General features: G+C 44.9%; 1 protein-coding gene across 1 annotated transcript in view; it reads left to right on the top strand.

The window, feature by feature from the left end:
- IKBKE (inhibitor of nuclear factor kappa B kinase subunit epsilon) overlaps window positions 1–23,528 on the top strand; it is a 287,793-nt gene that overhangs the window by 223,071 nt on the left and 41,194 nt on the right. Inside the window, exon 20 of the mRNA XM_086923415.1 lies at window positions 9,002–9,108. Coding sequence (XP_086779541.1) covers window positions 9,002–9,108 — 107 coding nt within the window. The remainder of the gene's footprint in view (window positions 1–9,001; window positions 9,109–23,528) is intronic.

Genomic DNA, 23,528 nt, shown 5'->3' with positions numbered 1-23,528 from the left:
GACACATGAAATCAAATTCACCAAGTTCACTCAGGCAATCAAGCCTCTGTTAAAAAAAAAAAAACCATACCAGTCTGTTTAACCCTTTATTGGTCATAAGATCCACACATTTGTTACATATAGTCATTCTATCTTGAACTTGGTTAGTTTTAAAGACTAATGTGATATGGGAGATGTGACAGGCACAGGCTGACTCTTTGCAGGTTAAAAGGTAGATGTATTTGAGTCTATAATACACACCTACAGGTGTAAGCAGAGACCTCCCACGAACAAGAGTTGTCGGCTGTCACTCAGCCCAGTAAAAGTATTACAACATCATAGATATGCTTCAGTGGCAGGACACATCTCCCTTTTGCAAGGAAACAATTCAACCACCAAACAGAAAAAATACACAAAATTGTAATAAACTAGAGAGACAGTAAGATGATTGGTTACACTCACACGGAAAGACACACACATCCACACAGAACAAGACAACAAACTTGACAAAGAGGATTGCCCATGATCTACATCAGTGACCCGTGAATATAATACCCCAAACTTTCAGCCAACCAACCTAATGTTCAACTACACAACGCCAGTCAAAGACAAGCACACTGTAGAATAGTCGAATTCATAGTCCCAAAGAGAAAATCAAGGAAACTGAGTTTGAATCAACTTGAGTTTGTTTCTTTCAGTGCTTTATCCACCGTCCAAGCTTTACTGGTTGCTAGACTACTCTCCTCACATTCCCATCTATTAAATCCATTCAATATTTCGTTCCACTCCTTGCATCATGACAGAATCGGAATTCAATACTAATTCCAATACTCTAAATACCACACAGCTTCCATTCTATATACAACATAACAAACTTTGTATAACCACCACAGTAGGGGCGGTTAAGATGTATGTTTGTACCTTGCTTGTTTTAATGTGCTGGAGATACAAACCTAATAAAGAAATAAAAAAAAAAAAATCTTTGTATTAATGCAGTGAATTAACAATCTTTACCTGAATGTATACTATACTTGAATCATTTATAATCTGTACAATTCTCCAACATATTGGGTCTTTTGAAGCTTCTATTCAATCTTCTTAGTGTTGTGTTCATAGTTTAATATAATCCTTCTCACTGTTTTTTCACACCAGGGTGACTTGAATTTGACAACTCTGTTCAACTTCCAAATGCAAAAGTACTCCGTCTTTACAGCATTATTAAATACTTTGACAACTCCTATTGGACTGCTAAGTTTGGTAAATTGATCATGGCTCACAGGAGCCTTTAGCTTAACTGTTTCTACCACATCAATAGTAACTCTCTTTACTGCTTTTTTCTTATCTACATACACCTTTCTTTCATTCACCTTCCTCCTGCCCCTGCTTCTCCACTTACCATCCCCTCTGATCTCACCCATCTTCATTTCTGCATTCACCCATGCTAGACACAACATGGTATTGGCTTTCCCCGCTCTGAATAATTAAAAAGTTACCCTTCCGGTGGTGGTATGTGATGTGACTCAGTACGTCTCTAATAATTTCTTTATTCCACTTTCCAGTCCTTGCCTGCATACCTTGCCACCTGGATGGCATCTTTAAGTGTCCTATTCAATCTTTACATAGTGCCATTGCTTTCTGGATGGTACATTGCACATCTCTCATGTTTGAAATCCCTTTCTTTAACAAATTGACATATCCCCTTGGAAACAAATTGCACCCCATTATGTGTGAGTAACAGACTTGGAATACCTTCCCTGGTGAAAATCTCAGATAAAAACTCTATCACATTCTTGGTGTTGATGTCACTAACTATTTTCAACTCAGGCCATCTAGAGAACATTTTGTTCTATTCTAGGTAATTTATAGAGCACATGGCTACCCAAATGGGCCTCCCAACACTAAAACAGCAGACAAGACTTCAAACCATCAGCGAATCCATATATTAGACTCAAGATAGGCCGAATAGGGCAACCAGGCAGTGCTTTATGGTCTAATCCGTCAGGTTAGTATGTACGCCGTTTTTTGGGCTGTTTGTTGACCTACTTTATGGTCAGGTGAGCACATTTTTACTGTTTATTTTCATGATATTAAAACAAACATTGCTTGCAGCAAAATCAAATCTGCAGTCTCCCATACCTTACAAAAAACGTAAATAGCATGTCTTTACAAGTTAAAAACTGTCCTAATTTTGAAACATAGGACACTTTTCTAGTGAACTAATTCACTAATGGGGGCAACTTTTATTTTGGTGCCGGTGCCTATTTCCTGACCAAGTCTCACACTGCATGATAGGGTAATCCATGGCAGCGGTTTTGTTCCTGTTTAAAGTTCACATGCTTTACTTAATCTTTCATTCCCCAAGAGTGTTAGCTATGTCCAGGATGTGTGTTTCTGTTTTTAATTTCACACCATATTACTCTTGTTTGGGGCACACATCGTAGTGAGTCACCTCCAGGTGTTTATAACAGGCTACAGTTGAGCGCTTTGGAGTTGAGGCTGAAGGCAGTACAACTTTCACACTGTGCAAGTCTGTGGTTCAAAAAGGTGTCCAAAATACATGGTCATTCAATACATGGCCTCTCGGCAGAGCACACAGAGCAACTGTCCCGTATTCCATTTGCAGTTGGTATTCTGTGCAAATGTGTGTGAATGAGGTACTCATTGGTCAAAATAGTGACAGGGTGAACGTAAAATAATTTATTGTTGTTAGTCATTTATCCTAAAAAGCCATTAACAAAAAACCAATACCCCCTGGCTGTTTATAGATGTAAGTCAGTTGTTCTGGATTCAATCACAGAATGGTGAGGGGAACATTTGAAAAAGAGTTGAGCATTGAGGGGAAGGTGGATTTAAGAGGGTCATCGTCAACAAGAAATGATAAGATGCTCCAGGAGGATGGAAGGGGAGGGGTGGATGTAAATGAAGCAGAACAATGAAAGAAGTAATGAGGCTGGGAGAGAGATGAGAGTTGAAGGGCAGTGTATGGATAAGATGTGTGGTTATAAGAGAGACAGAACCAGCAAGGGAACACGATCAGAGTGGAGAGAGAAGTAGTGTGAGAGATGGAACGAAGAAAGTAGGACCACTGAAAGATGTCAGAGGTTAGGAGGGATGAGAGAGGAGGTGGAAGTTAGAAGGGCCAGAAACAGCAAGAGAAATTTGAATCCTAGCAAAAAGTCAACTTCCAAATCTTTCCTAAAATGTAATTTACTCATTGACAATGTGCCGGCTTCTGACAACTGTTGGAGTTTGAAGGAGCATTTGTACTGTATCAGATGATTTGTGGCTGACTGTTGATTGTATAGTTAGAGCAGCCTTAATACTACTAAAAGTTCTATCTGCCACACAAGTTTGCTACTCCTGAGGCGGAAGCCGGGTGTTTTCTTCTTTTAACTATTGTTATGCTACTTTCAGTACTTTGCCTCATCTTTTAAAATTATTGCACGCACCTTTTTTATAATTATTGTACTTGCTGCTCTCAGCTTACCTTACTCAGTCGACTAGGAACTGAGCAGGCGCGCTGAGCAACACTTTGGGACTGCCGCCGAAAACTGCCGCCATCTTGGAGGTAGCGGAGGTGGCAGCGGGCTAGTTGTTCGGCACAGTTAGGGATAAAAGACGCCCTACTCTGCTCGCGCATCTATCTGCCATACAAGTTTGCTGAGGCAGAAGCGGGGAGTTTTCTGCTTTTAACTATTGTTATGCTACTTTGCCTTATCTTTTAAAATTATTGCACACACTTTTTTTATTATTATTGTACTTGCTGCTCTCAGCTTACCTGACTCAGTTGACTAGGAACTGAGCAGGGGCGATGGGCAACACTTTGGGACTGCCGCCGAAAACCACCGCCATCTTGGAGGTAGCAGAGCGGGCAGCGGGCTAGTTGTTCGGCACAGTTAGGGATAAAATGGACGCCCCTGAGAGGACACACAGCGGACACGCGCGGCGCGCGCGCCAAAGCCAAGCCTGTCTGCGCCCGTCCGCGCCAGTACGTCGCCTCTCGCCAGGACCACTGGTCAGAAGCAGCCTGGGCTACTTTCCTATAGTAGGGAGGAACTCTTGGCATTTAACTCTGGGATTACTATTTGTGGTGCATCTCCGTTTAACTTAGGGGAAAAACAGCTGAAGTGTCCGGTGTGTAGCTTTGTCATCCCTGCCCCTGTATCCCCCCTATGTGTACAGGGTAAGCATCCTCAAGCTCGGCTAAAAATATTCCAATTGAATATTGGGTCATTGGCTAAACACTATTTGGAAATATTTGACCTTGTTACAGAGGAAGCTCCAGATTTATTTTTAATGAGCGAGACGTGGTTAAGGGATGACATGACAACGGAACCCAATCTAGCTTTACCTCCGGGATACTCCATTGTACTATCAATAGGGACTCCAGGGGTGGTGGCATCGCCATAATCTTTAAATCCTGCTACTCTTGTCTGCTTACTAAGGAAGCTATTGAGGGCTGCAAATGTGCTAGTTTTAGGGTTTCTGTGAGCCCGCACTTGACTTAATCAGGCCTCTTGGTTTAGCGCCCCCCCGGGTCCGCTGCCAAGTTCAAAGATTCTTTCTTGGATGTGGTTAGTACGCTTGTGGTGGGATCTGCCAATTTTAGTATCTTCAGATGTAATCTACATTTTGACCTGATCCAGGATAGTGCAATCTGCAGTTTACTTGCAGATTTGGCTGCATTGCAGCTGGACCAACTAATGTCCGGTCCCACGCATGTAGCCGGACACCTGTTAACCCTATATTCTCCAACATGCAATCTCTTAAGGCGGAGACGCCTAAACCCATGGGTTGGACCGATCATTTTTTGGTAGAACTGTCTGTTACGCTCACAGAGCCTCTTAATTCAGATACAGGAAAGCTGGTCTTTAGACGTCCATGGCGTAAGCTGAGGCTAGAGGATTTCCATGCCTTCCTCGCTGCCAACCCTCTGGGACACTTGGATGATCCTGAGTCGGATTATGGCTCGTTTTGGGATTGGATTAAAAAGGGCTTAGACACTCTCATCCCTGTTAAATGGTTCAAGGGGCTTACCTCTAGCACCAGTCCTTGGTACAATGACTCTTTGACTGCTCTAAGGAAAGTCTGCAAAAAAGCTGAGCGGGAATGGAGAAAGAACTATGAGGTTAAGAAAAAACTATGCTATCTCAAAAATTAAACACTATCATAGATCCATTTGTAAAGCTCGCGCTGCCTACTATGCGAATGAAATCATGTCCAGTCCTAATCCAGCAAAATACATTTTTAAGATTCTCAAAGACCTTAGGACTGAGAAAGCTACGCTGCCTGTTATATCGTCTGCACGACAATGTGATGAGCTTGCGACTTTCTTCGTGGAAAAAGTACATACCATTTATCAATCCTTCCCACAGGTCTCCACGTATCCCATCTCGTTGCCTTCTGATTGTGGGCTTCGTTCGACCTTAGCAGCTATCCCGAGCATGTCTGAGGAGTTTACCAGGTTGAATGGTAGAATCAAAACTGGTTCACCTTTCGACCCCTTGAGGCCTGCGCAATTTAGGGAGTCACTTTCGATTTTCCGGGCTCCGCTCCGCCAAATAATCAATTTGTATTTTTCCACTGCTAGTGTTCCAGTACTATGGAAACAGGCAAGGGTCTCGCCCATCCTTAAAAAACCTATGCTGGATCCAACCAAACCCGAGAATTTTAGACCTATTTCCCTTCTTTCTTGGGTGGCAAGATTGCAGAAGCACATGTCAACAATGTGCTTACTCAGTTCTTGAGCTTCAATATTATTCTGGACCCATCGCAGAACGGATTTCGACCGGGCCATAGTACGGAAACGGCTCTTCTGGCCACTACTGAACATCTGCGGTCGATTCTTGATGCCGATGTCCCATGGCATTCTTCTTCAGCGGCTACAGGAAGCTGTGGTTACTGAGTCGGCCTTGGAATGGTTCAGATCCTTTTTGACTGAAAGATCCTTCCGAGTGTCCGCCCCCCGTTCCTCTCCCAGACCTATTCCATCGGGCAGGGGGTTCCCCAGGGCTGAGCGTTGAGCCCATCGTTGTTTAATCTTTATGTTCAGCCTTTGGCTGCCGCCGCTAAACAGTGGGACCTGATTATGGTCTCATATGCATTCGACACGCAGCTTGTTGTCACCTTGGCCAAAGGGTCCTCCCCTACCGCCTCCAGATTTAGACAAGGGATGACGGAGGTAGCTTAATGGATGGCCACCAATTGCTTGCAATTAAATGCTAACAAAACGGAGGTTTTGGTTGTGGGAAAAAACCCCAGCTTGTGGAGCAAGCATTGGTGGCCATCTGTTCTGGAGGATATCCCCACGCCTAAGGCAGTGGTTAAAAACCTTGGAGTCTAGATGGATTCATCCCTCAGTTTCCAGACCCATACAAGGAAAGTAGCCACCACGTCCGTTGGCCTGCTGCGGGGTCTTAAGCCCCTTCTGAAGTTTTTTGATCCACCATTACGACAGCTGATTGTACAGGCGATCATTCTATCGCGCTTGGACTATGCTAGCTCCTTCTGTTGGGGGCGAATAAGGCGGAAATACTTTGATGCAATGTGTCCAAAATGCTGCTGCTAGAATTTGTGGGCCTTCTGCGCGCCTGCCCCATTGCTGCCACTGTCCGTGGGCCGCATTGGCTTCTTTATGTCTATCCTTTAAGATGGTGAAATCTGCCAGCCCTGACCTACTGAGTAATCTACTCACTCCTTCCCCCCCACCAGCTTCGCTCGGCGGGACAACACCTGGTTCTTGTCCCACGGGTTAAGCTCTGTCGTGCGGGTGGGCGTTCTTTCCGCTGCCTTGCTTCTAGGCTGTGGAACTCTTTGCCTGAACATATTAGGGGCATAGACTGTCTGCTTGCTGTTAGGAAAGCTATTAAAACTTTTCTTTTTCCTTCAGTGTAGTTTTTAGTTGTGAGGCGGCTGCTACGGCATTGAGCTGGTGTGTGTGTTATTCCATCTAGTTGTAAGCGCCGGGACGCCCCTTTGCTGGGGCTACTGTGCGCTATATAAAACCTTTTAACATAACATAACATAACATAACAGTTAGCACCACTATTGACACTGTTTCTCAGCCAATGCTTATAAATCAACTAGAACAACCTGGAATTTAAGTATCCCCTGGTGTGGTTTACATGTATCTGATTTGAGAAATATGAAACAGTCCACTCACCACCTATTTCTATTATGTTCTAAACCTCTGACTGGGGAAATTTATTGGGTCACCACTGTTCAATCTATATAATTCCCAGTTAGTATTACTCATACAGTGCTTTGGTTTCTTGCTGAAATCTTGCGCATATTGATACCCAAACATCACTTCCCTCAGTGGCATTCTGGTCTTTGCCCAAGAATATGTTTGTGCTTGCATTCTAACAGTTGATTTCTGAATGAAGACAAATTCATTAAAACCTTAAAGGGACAAATCAAGGGTTCTAATTTTTAATGGATCTCATACCATATGATGTTCTCTTTGGTGGCTGGTGGAGCTGGGTCAATCGCCCACATTGGTGGAGTCAGCAAAAAAATCTTGGATTCATTTTCCAGTATTTTCTCTTTTTTATTCGGAACGTATTAACCCGGTTTCATCCATTTGCTTTTACTACATCCATTAGCATTACATCCCTTTTCTCCCCTCTCACCACAGTGAAGCTGTTGTGTAGTCAGTTATCTTCTCACTAGATTAGTATGCCCTCTCTCTTGGACTTCCCTCCTGTTAGCATTCAGTATCCTTCAAATCATTCAGGACAGTGCTAGGCTCCTCATCTGAAACTGTTGCATTGCAATGCTATTTCTTTTCAACTTTCTGCTGTTTGCTGTGTTTTGATTTTACCCCAACATCTGCAAGGCACTGTCCATATGTCATTGTGCACTGCATTAAAAGGGTTCTCTCTTTCGAAAGCACTCAGCACTGTTCATTCCAGAATCTTATACTGTGTGTCATGCAAACTCAGGTGCCAACCTAAAATTGAGATTGTCCTGATTGGAGACAGATCCTTCTCCTTTCCAGTTGTGCGGGACTGGCACTCTCTCCCTCTTGAGCTATGGCGTGACTCCAATTTATTGGGAAAACACTTAAAGCTGTCCTTTCACCACATTAGTAAAGTCTGCACCTCTCCTTTGGAGCTCTCTTAGTGCCAGAATGCCCGATTTGCATATCATTTTTATTCATCCCATTCAAGAGAACAATAAATAAGTTAATTTTTTTTATGTATTTCCACTTATTAGAGATTTAAAATGTATGTACGTATTTTATTAGGGTTGTTAATGCTATTTCTAACCATTTGAGTTATATTAAAACTAGGTAAGTAGCTTCTTGCAAAGCAGCTTCAAACAACAATGCCATATAATTAATGTCCAATTGATATTACCTCCTTTGAGGTCACTTCCTGTCAGGTTAAATCTTATGCAAATTATAGGGGCCTTGCATGTTCCTATTCTACCCGAGGCCCCACAAATCCTAGGACTGGCCCTGCACCACATGCACTGGGATGAGTTGATTATCATTGTCCGAGTAGGGGAGGGCACTTTTGGTCCGCAGTGGTAATCATTGCAAAAGTGTCAAAAAGCGGATTTTTATTTAATAAAACACATCTAGGTATGTGAAACTGAAATCATTGTGTGTGAGCACAGTGAGTGAGAGCTGGATTCTTGGAGCACAGGGGTGACAGCAGGCTCAGGAGATGAGATCACAGCTCGCACAGCAGCTTTAGCTGATTCCAGCCACGCGCTGAGGTCCTCTTGTGCCTGACTGGGGCATTAGAAATATAGCATCAGCTAATAACAGAAAAAATCTGCTTCACTCTCATATCACCACTGTTCAAACTGATTGACAACCGTTGGATACTGCCGTGCTTCTGATAGCTATAATAGTATTTTTTTCGAGCGGAAGATAGTGTGTAAACGTCATGAGACATTCCTTTCGGCTCTCTACTCGTGTTATTTGTAAGTTACCTTTAAAGTTTATACCTTACTGTCAGCGCCTGATACTTGATGCTTGAGCTGTGCAGTAATTGTCTGTCTTTCCCTACAGACTCTGGACAGATTGCCTCAGTGGATTCAACAGATGAACCTGTTGCGGTCAGCTGCCCCCTCTACACCGCTTCACCTCAGCCAGATGCACAAGGACCTGGCCCAAAAGTAAGACCAGAAAGGGCAGGGTTGGGAAAGGGGCAGGTCAGTGAGTTCTTTCATCAGAAGGTAGCTTGGGGTACATAGATATTCCTCTTGCAGTGGTAAAAGGGGTGTTTTGTGGTAGCCGCTGCACCATCTTCGGCCATATTGTTGAATCCGACAGTTGCAAAGCTCGTCATACCATGTTACAGTTTATGCACAGATGGAAACTGAAAAATCTGACAGCAAAGAAGCACCTGCACACTCACTTATGTAGCTTACTGGCCTTCCCCAAAGCACTGTATTTGTTCGGCTTCCTGCTTTACCTTCTAGTTTCATGTATTGCTCGAGAATTTCTGTGCCCAGGCTATTTTGAATCCAGTTGCTGTTTCTGATGGTATCAAAACATGAACAAACCCTGCCTTCAATGACATAATGCTGCCCCCAGTAGGAAGAGGAAGGTTTCATTGGTAGAAGCAAAAGAAAATTAAGAAGGGTTGACATCATTGTATCACTGTACTTGCCTTTGTGAAGCACACATAGTGGCGCCCTCTATATATTCTGTACCTTAAGTAGCCCAGGAAATAATGGGGCGAATGCACTGATCTTTGCAGTCGCTCTCTCATTTTGGACTGCATAGTGTTGTGTATGAACCCATTTTGTCATTCTATCTTGTGATGCCATGATGCGACTGATTGCAATGCAGACACTTGCATTTAGACAGCCTTTCCAGATAAGTTGATTTTTGAACTCCCTTCTTTACCAACCTTGACCTCTGCACAGAACGTCTTTAATCACTCTGTCAGCCTATTTCTTCTAGAAACAAGGTGCAACCAGTAGCTAGTCTGTGACTGAGAATTGCCCATGAGGCCAGTTCTTAGGGGTGGTCAAGCACTTGCTGGAGCACTGTGTACGTCCAGCAGTGTTTTCCTGGGGCGACCAATACTAGTACATTTAAAATGAATAATCAAGTTAGAAGTTATTGTTTATGCATTTGACATCTTTGGAGGTAGCAAAGGTAAGCAGGCAAGGCTTAAGCTAGCAGATTGTTTCGGTTAGAAATTCAGATACAACATGACACAGTATACACTCCACTTTAAACTGAATGGCAACTCAGTGGTATAACTCCTAAAGACAATAGGATGTTATATACAGGTCAGCCAATAGGGCAGTCCTCAAAACCCACATTTAGTGTCCTCTGACACTCCGGGCTCATTGGATCTTACTATATATCGTATCCTTCTTTGCAGAAAATTGCAGTAGAAATGTCAGTCATAGAAGTGCAGTGTATCGAGTTTTACATGATTTGTCTGGTCCAATAGCCCTGAGTCTCTTTAACGTCTAATGCAATGATAAACTATTCATGGTTTTGGAGACCCTTTGACTGAGTTCCATGTTATAAATGTCCCACATATCTAGTAAGGCCACATTACACACCACATAACGTGGAACAAGAGTCCCACCAAAGTTTGTGAAGTGTACAGGTGGCCTATAATAGGTCAAAAGTCTCAAGCACAGGGTCCAGCACGAGACAGGGCAGAATGAGACGGGGTCTTATTTAGAGATTGACAGATGTGGAACATCCGCCTATGATGTCCTATCTGCCTTATAGAGTATAGTGAGTACAAAGTGAAGGGGTCCCAGAACAATTTTAATATGCAATAGACATAACTTAGTGTAACAAATAGAAAACAAATTAGATCAACTTGAAGGTGCATTGTTATTTAATCACAATGCGCCAAAACACAGTGTATTGTACACACAATTCATGCTGTCATCATCACAAATAGAAGTGCCCCATAGGGTGAGGGAAGGAGGGTGTCGGTGAAAGGAAAATAGTGCAGGGTTAGGGAAGTGGTACAGCGAAGTTCAGGCAACCTTAATCAAAACAGTTTTTAATCCTGGCTTCAAAACAGAGCCAGCCATAAACAATAAATGTTCATAAATCACGATAAACCATGCTTCCAAAATGTCAGTAAAAGTCACGTTCGAGGTAGAAGCTGGCAGGCGGACCGGTTGTCGACGTTTCGACCCCCACAACAAGATAGGGAGTAGTAGGACCTTACAGGAGGGTCTTCCTCAGGACAGGGGAAGGGAGGGGGCAGACTTCCTAGAGCAGGAAAAATTAAAATACAAGGAACCAGACTAAAGGCTGGTCCCAAAGGATCCAAAATACTAAAGTATGTGGTGGTGGAAAAATATGTAGACAAATTAAATTACCTTGAGTCACGAAATAACAAACGGGTCATGAGGCAAGGAAACCAAATCAAACACGACTTCAGAGGGTAATCACATCAATATATGCATCTGGGAATACAATAGAAAGAAATTAAAAAACGGTGTTTCAAGAAAGGGAAACTCAGACTAGGAGTACGCAGTGGGCCGAGATCAAGCCAAAAGGATATATCAACTTACGGAGGATGGGCTGAAAAGTCACTCCCTCATTGCAACTTCATTGTAAAATAGCAGCCAGGGCACAGTCAGTTATGCCGTGGTTCTGAGGAATACATAATAACAGGACCCGTAATTAACCAACAATTCCGCCCCAAGCTCAGGAGTTAGTGCGTACAAAAAGCAAATGCGGGTTAGTCAAGAGAGACGAAATACCTGCGGGCTGGATTCCATCTGTTATCCCTGGGCGGGGGGGCCATGTGTCCGGAAAGGCAAGCGGCCATGCAAGCCGACAGCACGGCTTAAAAGCTGATCCTAACGGGACGCGACGCGCGCGCGCGCATATCCTCTCACGCACGATGCGTGGACAAGGAAAAAAAGACTGAGTATATCTAACGCAGGTTATTAGGGATGAAGTCCGCTGTAACAGTTAAAACAAATAAACATTCACAACGGTCTAGAAATCCATGGGTATGTATGTTGGCAAAATGCAGAATGAGTTTAAAACAGGTATGCCCAAAACAGATGATTAAAATGTTTCCGATAGTGAACGCAAATTAAACATAAGTGCTAAATGAGGACCTCCAGCGCGTACCTATCTCACAGGATGGTATAGGCGCATGTGGACAATTCAATTAAAAAAGTTTCTTTCAAGCACAAACCAAGGAGCAATATATTGAGAGAACCAATTGAAGTGAAGGATACCTTCCTCGGTATCCATTACAAAGAAGTATCTACAAACATGATTTAAGATGTGTCTGGTAGTGAAGACAAATTAAATACACGTTATTCGAGGAGCTACGCTAGCAAACAAGATGGCCGCGTAAGCTCCCGGCTCCGCCGACCTCCGAATCCTGCCAGATGATCCTGTCATTTATCCTGATTTTGCGCCCTGCCTCCTTGTGTACGAACCGAACTACAACTTAATGGTGCAATCCCGAGATTTCTACCGGTTTGGTGGACGAAGTTACGTCGTGTGGCATTTTGCGACCTAGACCAGCTTGGAAGCCGGGGTCTCGAGTACTGGCCTAGCCGGGTCTTGGTTGAACAACATCGGCTGTGATCGTGGGACAGGGTCCAGTCTACCGAAGTGGACGTTTTTTGGACCGAAGTTGATGGCGATTGGCTGAGTCGGTTGCATCGGAGGAGGGATGACGACGCACATCTGAAGCGATGGGCAGGGGTACCTGGCCCGGTGGCCCAGTCTGGCCCTGCCGGTGCTCGCTGGGTTGAGATCTCCGCTTGCGGTAGCTGATATTGAACCTTCGCCGTTGTCCGTTCCACATTTATCTGTTCAACCCCGGGGAGACCGGGCTCTCTGGGGCCGTGAACATGACTAAGACCGACCGAGAAGTGGTGGAGCGGACTGAGAGTGACCTGCCACTACGAACTGTGCTGGCAGCCATTGGGTCACTTCATGATCGTGTTGAAGCCCGCATTCACAAAATGATAGAGCGTTTGTCTGAAATCGGGCGGATTGGACCAGACCCTACTCCACTACAAACAATGAAACCACTCGGGACCCCCAAGATGGACACGACGTTGGTAGAAGCAGACCCCGAATTGTGGGGGGTGTCGGAGCCTCAGACCAATGTTTTGGTTGATATAAGCGTGCTCGATGCTGTTAATGGACTGTCTGGTCTACGATCGTTGCCGTTTAAGGAAGGATTGCTAGGTGCTCCCTTTCCTGAGTCTTTTGATAGGAACTGTTATTGGCTGGAAACCGCGTCTCTCCCCCGTATATCGACACCACTAACATGGCGGACGAAACGAAGCTGGGAGTACATAATGGCGAGGAGAGTTTCTGGACTTGATGGTGTTCTCAGCGCTTTCATCTCTCTGCTACATTTCGATTTGAACTGTGATACATCTTTCTCAGGTTCTGACTATCCTGCGGAGGCGACAGTTTGTCCGGAAGGGGTTCGCACGTCTGACGGACGGGTCAAGGATGAGACTGAGTGGCTGGGTTTAGCATTGAGTTTTGCTGGACAAGGGGTTTGCTATAATGGTGTGGTTGGGGGGTCGGGTGGTGTTTAAAGTTTCCCCTGTTGCGATACGTATATGCGGCTTAATAGACTTCTTGACCTTAGTTTGGGGATTCTTGGTTCTGGCAGGGAGGGGGGGGACCGGGGGCATGTATGAATATGCCCTCCTCCACTTTCTCTTTCTTCTTTTAGAACTTAGTTAGTTGGGGCGACAGGCACACTGCTAGTTGGGGTTAGGCAATAGCCATATGCAGGGGTGCAGGGTGGGGGGACGGGTTTTTTATTTTTGTCTTTGGTTCCTGTTTTATGGTTTCTTTTTCTTCACTGTCTCTTCACTTTTCTTTATAAGTATAGTTTGTGGAATATCCTGACTCCGATCGTTTTCTAATATCTGGTGATCATGCTTCAGTTATTATTCTGACTGTTCTGGGTAGATAAGCTCCGTGAACTGGCGCTTAACGTGGATCGTATATTGTATTATTGCATATCTTGCTTCCCACACGTAAGTGTAGGCGTCTCAACTGTTTTTGTATTTGCTTGTATATATCCTGTTTTCTGCCTGTTCACCTCGTTATTGTACCGGAATGTATGGCACCTGATATGTCTATTTCCTTTTTGTCTTAAAATAATAAAAAGATTTACAAAAAAAAAATACACGTTATTATGTGGATTCATTGTGTGTACCTTTCTCGCAGGAAGGTATAAGCGCATCAAAACAAATAAGTAAGAAATTGCAAGACATAAGGAGCAAGATACTAACGCCACAGTCAGGTAGGAAGGATGTCTCCCTCGGTCAAGTGGAACAAGGTATTTGTGCCTAATGGTGTGTACCTCCCAAACATGGGGGTAAAGATGCCAAAACAGCCTCTTCACAGCTATGGTTGAAGCAGATGGAGAAAAAGTGTGATGGGAACACGTACCTCTCTCACGGGAGGGTCAGGTGTCAACATTGAGTGTAGTGCAACCTAGATCTCTCAAATAGGAGGGTCACGGCAGTGGAACCACAGTGTAGGAAGTGAAGAGACCCACCCCCACATAAGACCAGTCGTGTGGTATCTTATTCTAGGGGCAAAGTGTTGCTGGTTGCTGCTGCAGACACAGACACGAGTCTGGCCTCCTGCTGCTGGACGAAACTCCAGCAGGGGAGGCCTGGGCAATAGGTTTCCTGTTCCAGGGAGGGGTAACCACCTCCCAGACAGGTCTTAGTGGATTGGGGCTGGGTGGGAGCACTCCAAGAGTGAGTGGTTTGAAGTCTGCACTTTGGGCACATTTGGTGTTCCTGTGCATAGCCCAGTTCAAACGGGTTGCAGGGGCTAACAGTCCCTGCTCTGGTGCAAAACTGGACAAAGGAAATGGGTGTAGCCATCCCTCTTTACAAACCCTCCCATATGTGGGTCCCTAGAGTATTTCCAACCCCTTCCGTGGGTATATGAAAGGAACCCCTGACTATAGGACTTTAGATTACACCTGGATGAAACTCTGCTACAGATATCCTGGAACTTTGACGATCTACATGACTAGATGACTGAAGAATCTCCCTTGGAGTAAAGGAGTTACTAACCTGCTTGGCAGGCACCAACAAAGCATTTGCAGGTCTGCATCTCCGAAGCTCCCGCTGGACTCCGAAGTATTTGCAGACCAGGAGGTGGATTTCCAGACTTCTCAGAGGCCGACCCAAGTCCCCTGCAAAGCTGAGACCCGCAGCATTTGTGAGTGACGTGGAACCGTAACTCCTGGACACCATGCACATTTGCAAGTGCATCAGCTTCTCAACGTTGTTTGATGCTGTGCTTTGGGTCACTTGTAGCCCAGGCCCGAGCACCTTTTGCACCGAAGAATGCTGGCCTACACCCCACGAGTTTTCTGTGAGCCAGTTCTGTGTGTTTGCGCTCGAGGCCCCTTCGCGATCCCTGGTCCGTCGACTGGTGGGTCTCTGTTAAGGCAACTCCTTGGGCTTCCCTGATTTCTCCAGATGGTCCCTGACTCTCCACCGCGTGGTGAGTCCCTCGTACCTTGCTGGTCCACACCGAAGCACCTTTCTCCTTTCTGCATGGGTTGCTGTTACCAAGGCTTGTTGGGTCCAATCCAGGCACCGACACCGCAGCACTCGACATCCTTAGTGCGACAGCTCGAATCCAGCTCCTGGTCGTCGACAACGACTCCTGGTCCTCGTGGCTGCAGAGTCAAGCTTCACCTCTTCAACCTGAAATCACCCGGCATCAGTGGGCATTCGTCTATCATGCCCCTGGTCACTGGCAAGTGACGCAGACTCTGCCCTGTCAGGTTCTTCTCATCTTCGACCCAGGCTTGGATCACATCGGACACTTTTCTCTTTGACGGCAGCAGCACTTTGCAGCAGATCGCCATTGAACTCAACGACGATTCCAGACACTAAAAGACACCTATGCACCCGGCTTCCCTAGTTAAGGTAACACGAGTACTCCGGTGCTCCCGTGGGTGTTGGCTCTAGAACCCCTTAGGTCTAAAGGGGTTTGCTCAAAGTCCTCTCCTAAGTGTCCTTAATCTTTAAATTTCCAACCGCGACTTTCCCCATTGAAGTTAACGGCGAATCGCGGCTGTGTTCTTACCCTGCACGCGTCCCCCCGTGGGTCCTCTGTGTCACTTCCTTGGGTGGTTCCTTGTGGCCCAGCACTTCTACAGTCTCTAGGCCTTGTCAAGTCGTGATTCTTATACCACTTCCTTAATATATGGTTTGGTACGCCATCTAGGGCTCAACGTACATTGTGCTAATTTACTATGTGATATTAAGTGTAACTTTTGTGCTTTGACCTCTAGCCTCCTAAAGAGACTTGTAGGGTGTGTTTAGAATAAATACATATATTTTATATACATACCTGGTGTGGTTCTCCTTTCATTTAGTCATTCAAGAGATTATAGACTGGTAAAAACAAACTGCTTTACATTCCTTTAAGACTTAGCCTGAAGGCTGCTCTCCATTGCTACCACTAGGATAGCTTTCAATAAAGGTTGTCTTTAACCTATCACCTCTAAGGGGTTGTTTGGACTGGTGCAAGGTGCCCACTATACCTAGTGCACAGCATATGCCAGGCCAACTTATCACAGTCAGGAGCACCCATGGGTCTGGGAGTACTGACTGGATGCACTTGACTGAGCAGTACCCACTGAAATATAAGGTGCAGGAGCAGCCATAACTTCAAAAGTGCCAAAAGACATCTACAAGCCTCCTGAATAAGCTGTGAAGGTCGAGGATGGTACAGGCTCATCAAAGATATTTTCCTTGAAAGTGTCTTTGCAGCTCCTCAACCGAAGGATGATACTCAGTTGCTTCTTGAGTCTGCTCAGCAGGGCTGAGGTTTGTGGCTATTGGGCTCCTCATTACCCCCATGCCACTTCCCCACAGAGTTTCAGTTGGCTGCACTTTTTGCTGGTCTTCCTCTCGGTTCCTGACCCTGCTTCTCTTATGGCTGAGCACCAGAGCTTCCTCGTCACAGTGGAAAGATCTCAGCCTCGAAAGTTGGTCTTCTTTGGACATACCTATCAGAAAATTCCTGCATCTGGGACACATCCAGATGTACTGTCGCATACATTCATTTCAAAGACTAAGGGGACATGTTACGCAAAGTGCCCTGAGGGTTCAACTGGCGTGTGTGCCCATGGGCCCTTTCGGTATTACAGTAGGGGCATCAGCTGCTTGTGCAACTCTGTCTGTGATCCACACATATTGCAAGCACGGTCTGAAGGGGGCATTCCCTCATTTTCATAGGAGCGTCGTCCCAAGCAAATGAAGGAAATACTTTGCCTCTGTGCCACGTTATGGACGAGGGCACAGCAGCAAAGAAGCAGTCAGGAAGTGCCCTGAGTGCACCACAGAGAGGTGGCACAGTCAGTGGGCCCACTGAGATTGCCCCTGTGGAAGGGACAAAGGGGTACCATATACCACCCCAGACATACCTATGCAGGCGGGTGCCATCACACACTGCAATTGTCTGCAGGGGGATCTGTGCCCCCTTGGAAGTGCAGTCTGAGTGCTGCCAGTACCGGGAAAGGCGGACCGACTGCTTCAGTCACCTGGTTCTTCGTTCACTAATGCCCTGCCCCCAGACCAGCACTCATTTTCAGCTGCCCTGGGGGCAGCACATTATTATTAATAGAGTGCACTGTCCCTTTACCTTAGTACTACCCCAGGAAACGTCCGGTGTCTCTGGCCCATGGACCCCAATGTGTCCCGATTTGAGGGCACTAGTGGAAATCAGAGCCAATAAAAGTGCCAGCATCTTTTAGGTTTAGAAATCTTCTCTAATCTTGAGGAAGTGTGTCCATTATATTTTTGTTTGTTCTTCTCAGGTTTTTCTAGTGGCAGGGAACTGTTAAACTGGTCAAGGCAGTTTGCTTGATAATGCCAGCTGCCTGGGCAACAGCTTATCTGCTTATGTGAAAGCAGCTCAAAATATGGAAAGGGGGCTTTCGGGGGAATGGAAGGGGTATCTGGTTTTGCAAGGGAACACTTTGTGATTCTCCCCAGGGAACTGCACAGCTGCAGCTTTTGGCACATCCTACAGAAACAAAAGATCTGCAGGTTGTCACTTTCACACAAAATGAAGCCAGTTTACAACAAAGCTACCATCTTGAGCAAACCTGAATATTGTCCCTTAAATGTACGCTTGTAATCCTACTCACTGTTTCTCTGACCTGTAAAGCTGGTGCACTACAAACCACACACTAGAAACGGTGTGAACATCTATTATAGTGGACTAGTCCGATGTTTTTACTTGTAGGGTGGTAGATGGTTGCCTTGAGGGCGTAATGTAGCCTCTAAACTGTTAGCCTGAGTCCAACATCTCCCAATCGTGCCATTTTCCAGTATGAAGGAACATTTTCCTGTCTTGAATAAAGGTATTTAGAGCATTTAGAGTTCACTGAAGTGCAACAGATGGCAAATTCACCATATGTACGTGCCATTGACATCAATGCACTCTTAATAAAGCAGACAATACACCCTCACACGTCCTTCATCTGTCCAACTGTAAATAGGACCCTTAGCTTGCATCCCTCCACTAGGACAGTCTAGCATACCACATTTCTTGCGGATCGGGGTTAGATCAGCTCCTCGGGCTTTATTTGGGTCATTATCTGAAGAATCGATTCCTTTATTATGTCAATTGGTAACATTTTCAAGTGCAGTTGAAAAATGTCTGATATAATACATTTGAGCTTCATTATTTTAATGGCTCTGGAACCTAATGGTTCACACACTCTTTATATCCTGTATATCTTAGTGATTATGCTGCTAGGGTGATAACTAGAAATGTAACAATAGACGTTTCACCGTTACAGTAACTTTTGATGCAATTTATCATTGTTTTGATATGATGGAAGTTGCAATTACTGCACGGTGGCACTTTAAAATGCAACGTGTAATATTCTGCTGTAGAAATTCATGAAGTATTTTTTAATGTATTTTATTCTTGTTAGATACAGGAAATGAGTATGCTGTGCACGCTGTCACTTTAAACTGTAATATGTGAAATATTATGTTGTAATTAATGATGTATGGTGATTTGTTCTGTATTATGTATATATTATTATGATTGTATTGGCAAATTCTTAAATAGTATATGCGGTACAGTTTAAAAAAATATCTGATGTGAGGATGCTTTGATTGCACTGATTTGTATTAATCAAGGAATAAAGATGATATAACATTCAGTCTAGAGTCTACCGTTAAATGCTTTATGGAACATGGAACATGGAACACAGAGCACATGGAGTGTACCCCCAAATCCATGAGCCTATGGAGGGCAAAGCTAAGTAAGGGCTGGATATTGAGCATGGCGCACAGTTCTTCCATGTCATGATTACTACCACAACACCCTCGTTTTAGCATTTAATAGTCCAAGAGAAATCTCAGAATATTATTAGGATTTAAAGTGAGTGTACCTTTGAGGGATATATTGACAGCCAAAGATGAACCTGTTTCATAGTTGTTTCACAATCAGAGACATGTTTTGTTCTTTTTTTATGTATTTATTTTTGGAATAGACTCACTTTACAAATGTTAAAGGTATGTTGCAATCTGGAGTCACAGATTGCCTTCCTGAAGAGCTATATCGTGAGAGTCTGAAGGGGTTAATGTGTGCTATTTCCTGTAATGTAATTGGCAAGTTGTTTGATCCTCAAACTGAACAAGCATTGGAAATATTATTAGGTTTAGCGCTTCAATGCGCCAAAACAAGCAAACCCAGGCATTCACAAATGTTATGTACATGTGTTCCATGCGCAAATGGTATTTATCACATTAAAGCCAGCTCTATTGGCTTTCTCAATGGTGTGAACAAGTGGCAAAAAAGGATTGCATTCTGTATTTAACACACATAGAAGATAAATAATTGAATGTGACAATTTAATGATTGAGACTAGTTTGCAAAAGTGAAACAGTCCATCATATACTCCAAAGGAGACACTAGCTAGAAGGCAGAATGATATACCTAACACCCAGTGGAGGAGAAATATGCCTCTTTGCAGTGGCGGCTGGTGAAATTTGAAAGTGGTGGTGCAGCGTAAAATTATTGTCATACTGCACCGCAGTGAGCGGTACTCTTACTATTGTGGTAATTTATTTGGGAAATTAAATATTGTGAAAAATCCGTGCGAGGCTCTATCAATGGGTAATCACTGCTCTAACGTAGACCAACGAGAGATCATGGGACATTTATTTATTTATTTGACATTTGTTAAGCGCGCGGCTACCCCCAAAGGTGGTGTCCCGGTGCTGAGGACAGCAGCGGCGTAGAACCTAGGAGTTAGCAGCTGGCGAATAGCCATGTCTTCACTTTAGCTCTGAACTGCGATTCTGATTCGGTCAGTCGAAGATTTAGTGGAAGGGAATTCCATAGTTTGGAAATATCCACCGAAAAAGCTCTACCACCTTTTCTAGCTCAATGGAAGCTGGGGTGGGAGCAGGAGACGGAGGTGGTTCGATCTAAGTGCTCGCGATGAATGGACTAGCTTCAACCTTCGTCTGAGATACCCCTGACCTTTGCCGCTCAGAGCCCTGAAGGTAAGTACCAGGGTTTTAAACTGGACACGGGAGGATATTGGCAGCCAGTGAAGGTACTTCAAGTGAGGGGAGATAGAATGGCGGTAGGGAACCTTGCAAATCAGCCTAGCCGCAGCATTCTGAACAATCTGCAACTGTTGTAGGAGATATGCTGGAGCTCCCACATATAGGCTATTAGAATAGTCCAGATGGGAGGTAATGATGGCATGCACTATAGTTTTCATAGAGTCCATGGGCAAGTAAGGGGAAATCTTTTTTATCATACGCAATTTGCCAAAGCAGGCAGATGTCACTTTATGAATTTGGATTTTGTAGGATAATTTGTTATCAATTTGAAAGCCCAGATTACGAGTAGCTTTCACAGGAGATGGGTGCGGGTTCAGCTCAGACGGCCACCACTTGGATGGTTGCAAAGGGGCTACTTGGTTGAAAAATAGCACCTTAGTTTTGTCGGTGTTTAGCTTCAAGGTGTTATAGTTCATCCAAGATACAATCTTGGAGAGACAGGCTTTAAAGTTCTCGAGTCCATGGTCATAGTGGTCTCTAAAGGAGAAAATTAGCTGTGTATCATCAGCGTATGAGACCACTCTGACTTCATATGTCTCTATCACCTTTGCCAGAGCTGATCGATAGACATTAAAGAAAAGGGGGCTAAGAGACGACCCTGAGGGACTCCACAGCTGAGGGTTTTTTGTCTTTGGATAGAAAGGGTCGACACCACACCTGTTGTGTTCTGTCCATTAGGAATGATTTTATCCAGGCCAGAGGAGTGTCACGTATCCCTATATTATGGAGCCTATCCAGCAGAATGGAGTGGGAGACAGTATCGAAAGCCGCGGACAGGTAGAGGAGCACCAACATGGCTACCACGCCTCTGTAGACGCTCTCCCTTATGGTCTCCGTGACTTCCAGTAATGCTGTCTCCATACTTTATCCGGATCTAAATCCGGATTGTGAGTCATGGAGAAGATCACTGGACTCCAGATAGTCGGTCAGCTGTTCCTGAACAATTTTTTCTAGTATCTTTGCTGGTTTGGGGAGAAGTAATATGGGTCGATAATTACTATACACCGCGGGGTTAGCCTCTGGCTTTTTTCGGAGAGGGATCAGTGTGGCTTGTTTCCATACTGCAGGGAAGTGGCCAGAAAGGAGGGAGGCATTCCAAATTGCAATTAGTGGTTGGATGATAAATGGTGCCAGGGAAGTGAACACCAGGGCGGGAACCAGGTCAAGAGGACATCCTGACTTACACCGCTGCATTTTTTGCAGGGCCATGTCCAGTGAGATTGTGTTAAAGGTGCAGAGCATCTTTTCGCTAGAGGAGGTGAGGAGCTGGGGAGGGGTTTACTCGCTGGACCTCTCAGCCGGATTAAAGGAGGAGAATATATCAATAATTTTTTCATGAAAGAAGTCAGAGAGGCCATCACAGAGCTCTTGGCTGGATTTAATGGGATGAGTGAGAGCCGCTGGTTTCGTGAAATCCTTCACAATTTGATATAGTGTTTTAGCCGAGTTGTCAGCGGTGTTAATTTTATTAGTAAAGTATTCTTTCTTGGTGGTCTGTTTGAGATTATTACATTTTTTTATGCCTTTCTGTATGTGGCCTTAGCAGCAGGGTCATAGGTAAGACGCCATAGGCGTTCAAGCCTTTTACATTTACTTCTTTCTTCCCGCAACGTCGGGGAGAACCATGGGGCAGAGGGTTTTGTTTGGGCCGATGAGAGGGTTAGTAGGGGGGCAATGGTATCTTTAGCTGTGGAAAGATATATATTGAATGTCTCGACATCGGCATTCAGATCGTTCGAGAGTTGCCAGTTCAAATTAGCCAATGTGGGTTCGAGCGTATTGCAGGTGACTTTATTCCACTATCTACCCAAGTTCTTAGTCCTACTGTGAAGAGTCGGAGGAGGAAAGGTGTTCAGGTTGAAAGGGGTTAAAAAGTGATCTGACCAAGTCAGGGGGAATGGTAATAAGGTAGTAAGGTCCGGCAAGTTTGAAAATACAAGGTCCAGGGTGCGACCCACGATGTGGGTAGGGCCAAGTACTTTCTGGTCAAGGTTGATCTACTCGAGCTCGGCGGAGAAGGGTAGGTCGATCTGCGCGGACATGGGAGAATAGAGCAAAAACCTTGGGCTCTTCCCTGCTGTCTAGTCCCGCCGACCCCTCATGTGGCATGTAGTCCTCAACCATTAGGCATAGGAGTACCCACAGAGGTAACAATTGACACACATGACACTAGCATGTTTGCCCCTGCACATTACTAAGGTCCTGATGAATCGCGGGTGACTAGACCCACAGCGTGAAACATGTCGACCAACATCACCTTTAGCCTCATCTAGGGTCACCCGACCTAACCTGCTGACACCTAGTGAGCTAAACCCCACATTTTAACTGCAGCCAGGGGACCCCCAGAATAAATTGAATTCCGGTACCCCTTGCTACATTTTAATACCCCACACACCACCACACCTAGCCCGGCCCACACACCCCCACCTCACCATAAGGCAGTTGGAAAAAGATCTCCGCCAAAGAGCCCCTCTTTGAGGTGAGCCCGTCGGGGATTGCACCGCCTCCCCGACGAGGAGCAACCGCCGATGATGAAGCATGACATCCTTCGGGGTGTGTGAGGCCATTACATCCAACAAAATGGATGCCCCAGGATGTTACTCTAACATCTGTGGTCATGCCAGCTAAACACTTCCCTCACTTCTCATAGGAACAGTACAGCGACCTCCCTTTGTTTCCAAGGTTGATACCAGCCAGAGTTTCCATCAGGGACCTTGCCTTTGCGCACGTGCTATCATCAACATGTAGGTTAAAGTCACTTAGGATGGTAAAGTGTGGGTGTTTTAAGGATAGGTCAGCGAGTGGAACTTCGCTTCTGCACCAGCTGCTTGCTCTCTTTTAACAAAAACCCATGCAGCATAAAGAAATATGAGCTTTCTATCTGATGGGCCCTTCAGTTATTCACCAATCAAATTACAGTGTAACAGTCTAGAGCTCCAGAAAGTGCTGAATATAATCTGATTGGC

The sequence above is a fragment of the Lissotriton vulgaris genome, chromosome 5 (assembly GCF_964263255.1).
Source record: "Lissotriton vulgaris chromosome 5, aLisVul1.2, whole genome shotgun sequence".
Classification (NCBI taxonomy): Eukaryota; Metazoa; Chordata; class Amphibia; order Caudata; family Salamandridae; genus Lissotriton; species Lissotriton vulgaris.
This window is presented reverse-complemented; position numbering and strand designations above follow the sequence as displayed.